The 7,756-nt window shown below is 38.0% G+C and overlaps 1 protein-coding gene across 1 annotated transcript; it reads right to left on the reverse strand.

Moving 5' to 3' along the window:
* Positions 1-856: 856 nt before the first annotated feature.
* Positions 857-7,177, reverse strand: LOC104949863 (CCR4-NOT transcription complex subunit 6-like; the record flags this gene model as incomplete). The annotated part of the gene is made up of 6 exons (XM_010776296.1): positions 7,064-7,177; positions 4,449-4,570; positions 3,266-3,452; positions 1,613-1,698; positions 1,102-1,191; positions 857-939 (listed from the first exon to the last, which is right to left on the reverse strand). Coding segments are annotated over exons 2-6 (558 nt in total), but the record flags the coding sequence as incomplete, so codon positions are not given.
* Positions 7,178-7,756: the final 579 nt, after the last annotated feature.

Below are 7,756 nucleotides of genomic sequence, written 5' to 3' on the forward strand. Positions count from 1 at the left end.
ACAGATTAGTATAACATGACAGGATAAAAGTAATGTAGAGGAGCAGCTACATTTCAACACATATATCCACGAAGGTTAATACATGAAGACTTGTGACTCGGACTTGACTTGGACTCTTCTTAGGTGACTCGGACTTGGACTCGGACTCGAACACGGGTAATGATGACTCGGACTCGACTCGGACACTCCTTGGGTGACTCGGACTCGACTACGACTCTCCCTTGGTGACTCGGACTTGGACTCGGACTCGAAGAGTGGTGACTCGAGAGTGACTTGGACTCGTGAATTGGTGACTTGACTACAACACTGGTATAAGGAATACAAATATTATGTTTCTATTTATTTTTTGTTCCACTCAAATTCTGGAGTAGCCCCAACACGTAAAACTATTTTTTTTAAATACTTAAAAAGCCGCTCTAAAAGTGTGTTTATGTGCTTTATAAGCTTTATTCTTTATAAAGAATAAGGATGCAAGTGAGCTTCATCCTTCTTGGCAACTCAAAGAAACCATACGATCTAACATCCCTGCCATAACAGGCCTGTGAATAGGTTTTTTGTTGAGTCAATTATGTAAACATCAGATCACATTCCTGACATCACAGAGCCAACACAACCAAGGGAAAATTGTTTTTTGAGCTAAATGAGGGAGTGTTTGTAACATTTCTGGCTTTTACTACTAACAATTAAATAATGTAATTTTGTCTAAAAAACCTTTTTGTTTTTATTCTATTTGAGAAACTCTCTCTGAGGGAGATTCGGAGATGTTATCCTTTGCAGACCATTTACATGCAAAAAACCTATATAACACACGACAGAAAATGGAAAACCCCAAAAAGCATAATAGGGCCCCTTTAACCCCGCTGAACGTACCTGAGGGGCTCATCTGGTCCCGCTCTTTCAGAGTGATCCACGGTCTTTGTGGGAGCTGCTCTGGGTGCACTGTAGAAGGAGGGGGGGGGAGAGGTATGAGTGCTCACTATCTGTGACAAACACAATGGTGTACCTGCTAGCTATCTCACACCTGCTCAGGTTTACAATTAACTGCAGGTTAAATATGCATGAGTTCTAGTAGCCGGGTGGTCAGGAGGAGCAGCTGTTTACCTGCTAGATTGTCGAGCATGTAGTTCAAAAGCTTCCTGGTTCCGTCCGACTCCTGGTACAGATTGAGGATGTCTTGGGACAAAGGGTTTCCTGCAAATCAATCATATCATAAACTACCTGACAATACATTCTAGGAAAGTACTGTAAAGAAATAATGACGATCTACATTTTATCCAAACTTTAATATGGACTCAAACTGCAGGAAGAATACTATTTGGCTAACTATGTGTTCAAATATCATTAGATATTGAATGAAGTAATTTGAAGCATCAGAGACATCCTGGTCTACAAATCATGTTCTTTAGACTTAACAAAACAGATTTTTTTTATTAAATATCATTAAATACATTTCAGTGACAATGAGAACTATGATGCTAAAATCATCAATCACACAATGTCACGAATCATTCCCAATTGCAATATCAGTCCAAATGATTGCAATTAGATATCTTTTCAAACTGTGCAGCGCTAGTCCAAATCAATGTACTGAATATAATACAAATAGCCTCACCTTTTAGCCCCAAGGTTTGTAACTGGAAAAGCCTCCCAAGTTCATAAGGCAGAACTCGTAAAAGATTGTTGTTCAAAAGCAATTCCCTGCAAGAAAACAAGACATCATTTACCTTTTTGATTTCTGTCTTTCACAACTTTGTCTTAACAATGCAGTAATTCCTTGTCGTTGACATATCATCACTGCTGTCAAAACATCTATCACATTTTCCTAAGTTGTCACTTAAAGGGGACATATCATGCTATATTTGAACAATATATTGTAGGGCCATACTTATATAAAGTATATAAATATAGTTTTTTGTTGAAAATACCAAACAGATCCTGCATTTTAGCCATGCCTCATTTCGCTCTATTTGCTCTTTCCAGCCCTGTTTTTGCAGGGGGCTGATTCTGTGAGCTGCAGCTGACCACGCCCCCCTGCAAGAGAGGGGAGCGTGCTCTGAGATCAGCTGCTGGGCTGTCAGAAGAGGGGGAGAAAAAGAGATCTCCGTCCTCCGTGTTTTATTCTTATACAGTAGAAGTAAGAAGAGAAGTAACGGGGCAGAAACCCTCCTTTTTACGCAGTGGTCCAGACATAGACATCAAACGGCGACACATATTCAGTTGCCAGTCTTTGGCATTAGGGCAGGGATATCTAGATACTTTCCAAGGTTTGACATAATGAATTGTGCTACTTTTAAAGCAAGCAACGATGTTTTCAAATCTGTAATCAAAAAAACTAAATGAATGAATAATTACAGAATAGGGTTGCTTGATAGAGCGGGCACATAGTTAAACGACATTTATATATTTAGTGTTCACACAAGTCGGTCATAAAAGACAAATATTTTTTGATTAATGTTAATCTCAGCCACTAAGAGAACCGCCTGTATGTAATTAATGTGGAGAAATCCACTGTTATTGTCCTGAAGTTTATCCGAAGCTAATACACCTTCATAACTACCTAATAATAATGATCAAGAACCCTGCTTTGTAAGGTATTCAATTCATATGATAAAAAAACACAGATCTTAATGTATTTCAAAATCGGGTTGAACTTCCACAAAGGTTACATCATAAACCCATACTGACATTTAAAATGACATAATGAATACGGAGATTTCATCCTTATCTTCTAGCCCTATCGCAGAATATTCAGTTATTCTTAAAAGGTCCCCTATTATACTCTTTTTCATCAATATATTATAGTTCTCAGATATATACAAAACATGTCTCTGAAGTGTTTGGCTGGAATACCAAACAGATCATTGTAGCATCCCATAATCCCCTCTGTTTCAGCCCTGTTTCCAAAGTGCTGATTCTCTGTCTGTTACTTTAGATAGGGGGTAACCTTGGTTGGTGATTGGCTAATGGTTACACAAGCCAAAAAAACCTTATGATCACAAAGTGGCCAAAATCTGATCAGCTTTTCAGAGAGGTTTTTATATAAATGGATCAGGAAAAAAAGAGAGTGAATCTTTGTTCCTGAAACTTTCACAATCTCTATACACAGAGAGGACACATGTTCATCAAAAAGTGGATTTTGCATAATAGGTGACCTTTGCAAAGCTCTGCAACAAAGCATAATGGCAGGTTAACTTTTATGTTCCGTGATATATATACATTTTCTCTTGGTTGGTCCTTGTGTCAGTCGGATGTCAGTGATGTCTACCTGAGAGAGACCATGTTGCCCAGCTCAGCGGGCAGACTGCGGAGCTTGTTGGACGACAGGTTCAGGAACACCAGGTGGGAAAGATTGGAGATGTCGGGGGGGATGCGGCTCAGGTTGTTGTCGTTGATGTGCAGCGCCGTCAGGTGGGTGAGGGTCCATAACGAGGGGCTCAGGCTCCTAACCCGTCCTGCAAAGGCAAACAGGGGAACGGACTGTCTTCAAAAGTGGATATTATTTCCAAAACTCAAAAAGAAACACAGATTTTTAGCTGTGTGATCAATCGAACTAAACACACTTCAACATACTGAAATTGACTGAACTGCGGCGTATCTGTGTAGTCTCAAACCCTTTCATTTATTTTCATGCAGAAACAATAACTACATTCAGTTGATCAGCCCCAATAGACTTGTTTTAATCATGGAAAACCACGTGAAACAGAACCATGAGCATCGTGAGACACTGAAACCAGACTACTGTATAGCAGAGAACTCTAGGGACAATTACTTTAGTGAAGATATAAATACTGAATTAAAACTATTTAATATGTAATTAATATTTAATGAGATAAAAGTTCAAATAACATAAAGCTTTTGACTTTTAACCAACCAAGAATAGTTTGTTAACCATTAATACTCCTCTTCCTGTTCGACATTCATTCAGCTGTTGTCATCCAAACCAGGACGAACTGTGGTCCTTTTAAAAGGTTTGGGAGTCAAAATAATTTAAATTATCTTAACCAAGAATCATTTAAACAACAACATCCTCGTAAGAAAATGTTTGCGCTCAGTAGGCTGCAACTGATAAGATACATTTTCTTCTAATCATTTGAACAAAAATGAAAAATATCAGAAAATGAAAAAACAAGGCATTTTGCTAATAAATCACTCAAATGATAAGTAGACTGTAATTTCAACTTATTTTCGGTTGATTGACCTGCAACACCACTCATTTCAATCTTCCAAATCCTACAAACTGAAAAACATGCAGCATCTGAAGACACTGAATACAGAGTGAGTGGGATGAAAAGTAATAACAATAAAAGCGCATGCAACTGTTTGATATTCAAGCACGAAGAAAAGTAGATTCTTAAAGTAGGAGCTACCTCTTCCTTCGGTTTGTCTGTGTTAGTACATTGGGATTTCTTTGTATGGGAGCAGTTTCAGAGAAACAAAGTAAGACTGACCAGAAATCTCGAGCTCGGCCCAGTAAGACTTCTTCCCATTGGCCACCTCCTCCGCTGGCATGATGGTGTAACATCTGCGGGGATCTGGAGGATCATATTTTTCCTTTGGCATACCTATCAATCTGAAAAACAAGCAAAATGTACAGATATTACAATCTAAAGGAAGACAGCGAAAAACATACATTAGCTGCCACTGAGATGGCACTCTACATGGAAAGGGATTCAACACAGTAACATAATATTATAAAGCTTAATGACAAAAAACAAGTGAAATAATTAAGATTCCTTTGAACAATTTAATTTTAAAATCTAATAATATAGTAATAGCTAATAACTAATGAAAACATTTGCTTTTAGACAAAAATAAAAAAATGTGTTCTCATACTGTATCAATTACACAAGTGGTTGTTAACATATTAAAGTGGCAGCTATGTTTTGGAAATCAATTTTAACAATTTTGTATTGATTCATTTGACAATAATTTGTCTGGCTTATTTGACTGATAAAGTGTGTCCATAAATATGAAATGCCGTCACTTCAATGACCAACATAATAAATTGACAGAGATATACAACTTAGATTATCAGCTAAACCTCTCATTGGACAAACTGGAATCAGAACAAATAGTTTTGCCTTAGAAACTACTAATACGATTAATAAATGTATGATATTAGGAGTAGTATGATGTTGTACTTCTAATCTAAACTTACAAGTGTATTATTTACATGTGAGCAGAGATTTGGCTCTACAATGTTGCTGTGGATTGGGCATCAGTTTAGATTTTTTACCATGTGTAAATACTACTTTGATTTCAGTAAAAGTGTGATGTTGATTAAACCATATTGCCTAGCTTAACCAGACAAATGAAAGAAATTCGACCTTTACGTCACAGTTGTTTTTTGTCACACATTTTTTGAAAGGTCTATAAAGAATTAAATCCGACCAACTAAAGAATGCAATGCACATTGTGGCCTTCAACAGAACTGGAGTCACTTTTATTTTGACCTTCAACTTCATTGGAACTAGGTTTGATTATAATTTTGACTCTTATCTACAGCCCTGTACTTCAAGAAAAGTATGTATATAAGCCTTTGGAACAAGGATTCCTAAACTTGCTGTTGTTGAAAATGAATAAAAACCTTTATCTGATTTGTTTTCCTATCAAGATCAAGTTTTTTTTTAAGACAAAAAAAAGTTATAATTTCTTACTTCGTCCTTATGCCTCATGTAGCCTAGCACATCTACTCTATTACCAGGAACCAGCCAGCGTTATTTAAACTCCCCTGCTGTCAGTTTGCTGCCTGCATTGCTCAAAGGCACGTGCTATTGCATTACTTTTTATTTATTATCCACCGACTTGTACACAGAGTGTATGAGCTTAAGAGGTTGGCAAAGGGGGCCTGATATTATGCAGTTAGTTGCCATTAGGTTACTCTGGAGGTTTGGAGAAGACTTACATAACTTGCTTATACACTCATGGGTCACAAGTGACATGGCAACGGCTCATGTCACTAGCATACAAGATGTAAAGAAGGCTTTCCTCCCATGTCTAGTGTTGACAAAAACATTTGTGGCTCTGGGGGCAGACAGACCACCAAATGGCAGAGATGGGAGAAGTACTCCGATATTGTACTTAACAAAAAGTAGAAATACCAGAGAGTAGGAATACCCTGTTATTAACTTACAACTAAAGTCCTGCATTCAAAATGTTACTCAAGTAAAAGTACAAAAGTATTTGCATTAAAATATACTTAAAGTGCCAAAAGTAAAACTCGTTATGCAGATGGCGCATTTCAGAACAACATATTATATATTTTAGATTATAATTATTAATGCATTAAAGTGTCATCAAAGCTGGTAGAGGTGCATGCTAGTTTTAATGACTGTGTATACTGCAGGGTAGCTTGTGTATTTACTGCAGGTGTAACTAAAGTCTTATTTAAGAGTTGATTATATTTCACATCATAATCCAAATCTGTAAAGTAACTTAAGGTGCAAAATAAATGTAGTGGAGCAAAAGTACAACATTTAGCTCTGATTGTAGTGGAGGAAAATGACAAAGTAACAAAACATTTGTAAGTACTTGAGTAAAGGTACTTAGTTTATTTGGGTAAACCCCAGCATCTGCTGCTTTGCCAACTGTTATTTATTTTAACATGTCAGGAGCTGTTGCAAATGGAAAATAGCGATGGCAACCGCACCAACAGCTGAGTATCCAAACATAGCTGTAATGTCAAAAGTGACAAGCACGTAGCGCTGCATGGACAGGGGCCCGTTCACGTGAAGTTCGGTCAACCGCTCACCAGCTGTCACACCTGGCAGCGAGGTAAACACGCGCTCTGGTTATGCCAAATTAAACATTTGGAAACGTTAAACTATTAAATATCGTCTAAACAGAGTACGTACAGGTTAAAGTCCCAATGAGCTCAAAGCACGGCGCTGGATTTGTTTGGCTAGCGGCAGCAGGGCGCACGACTCATGCCCGGAGGCTGACTGCGGGGGTAGCCGGAGTTGGTATGAAGGTTCAAGGGAAGCAGGTTTAACTGTCACATGTATCCCAGGACAACCTCGACATAGTGTCCACAGCAATAAAACAAAGTCTGAATTGGTCTTACCTTCATTCGGGAGCGGTATAAAACGATTTACAGAGGGAATAAATGGTAGAGACATGCAGACACGGCTGTTGAAGCCGATCAGACCCTGAACGTCTCGGAAACAGAAAGAAGAACAACAAACGCTGCTTCCGCTCATGCTCGTCCGCACGCGACATGAACCCCCGGATCCTCTCCCCTGCAATGTCACCTGTCAAGCTACTACAAATGATATTCAAACTCATAAAACATAGTAATAAAATGAATAAATAAAATACAATATGCTTTTGTGTTAAGACACTCTTTAATTAGTATTACTATAAATTATATCAGTTGTCTTATATAGACATGTATTGCAGTTAAATATCTAGAAGCCAGTGGAAAACTCAGCATCCATTTATCCAACAAGACAACCCAGGCGGTTTTGTTTTATTTATTTTATGTTTTTTTATTTTAATTAGATCATAGATATACGTCGAGTTACGAGATGGAATGATATGATGATTCACACTCATGTACAGTAGATGGCGGTATGCACCTTAATGTTGTTTGCAATCCGCCAAAAACCGAGAGAAGAAGAAGAAGTACCCAGGCGGAACTGTTTAGCACGAGTCGCTGTTTTCACACGGACTAGCCGAATTCCCAGACATGGCATCCTGCACGCGTACAGTGTGGAAAGGTCAGTTGTTTTTGTGTTATTTATTTCATTTCTGCCGA

The sequence above is a fragment of the Notothenia coriiceps genome, unplaced genomic scaffold, assembly GCF_000735185.1.
Source record: "Notothenia coriiceps isolate Sejong01 unplaced genomic scaffold, NC01 NC01_scaffold00016839, whole genome shotgun sequence".
NCBI classification, from domain to species: Eukaryota; Metazoa; Chordata; class Actinopteri; order Perciformes; family Nototheniidae; genus Notothenia; species Notothenia coriiceps.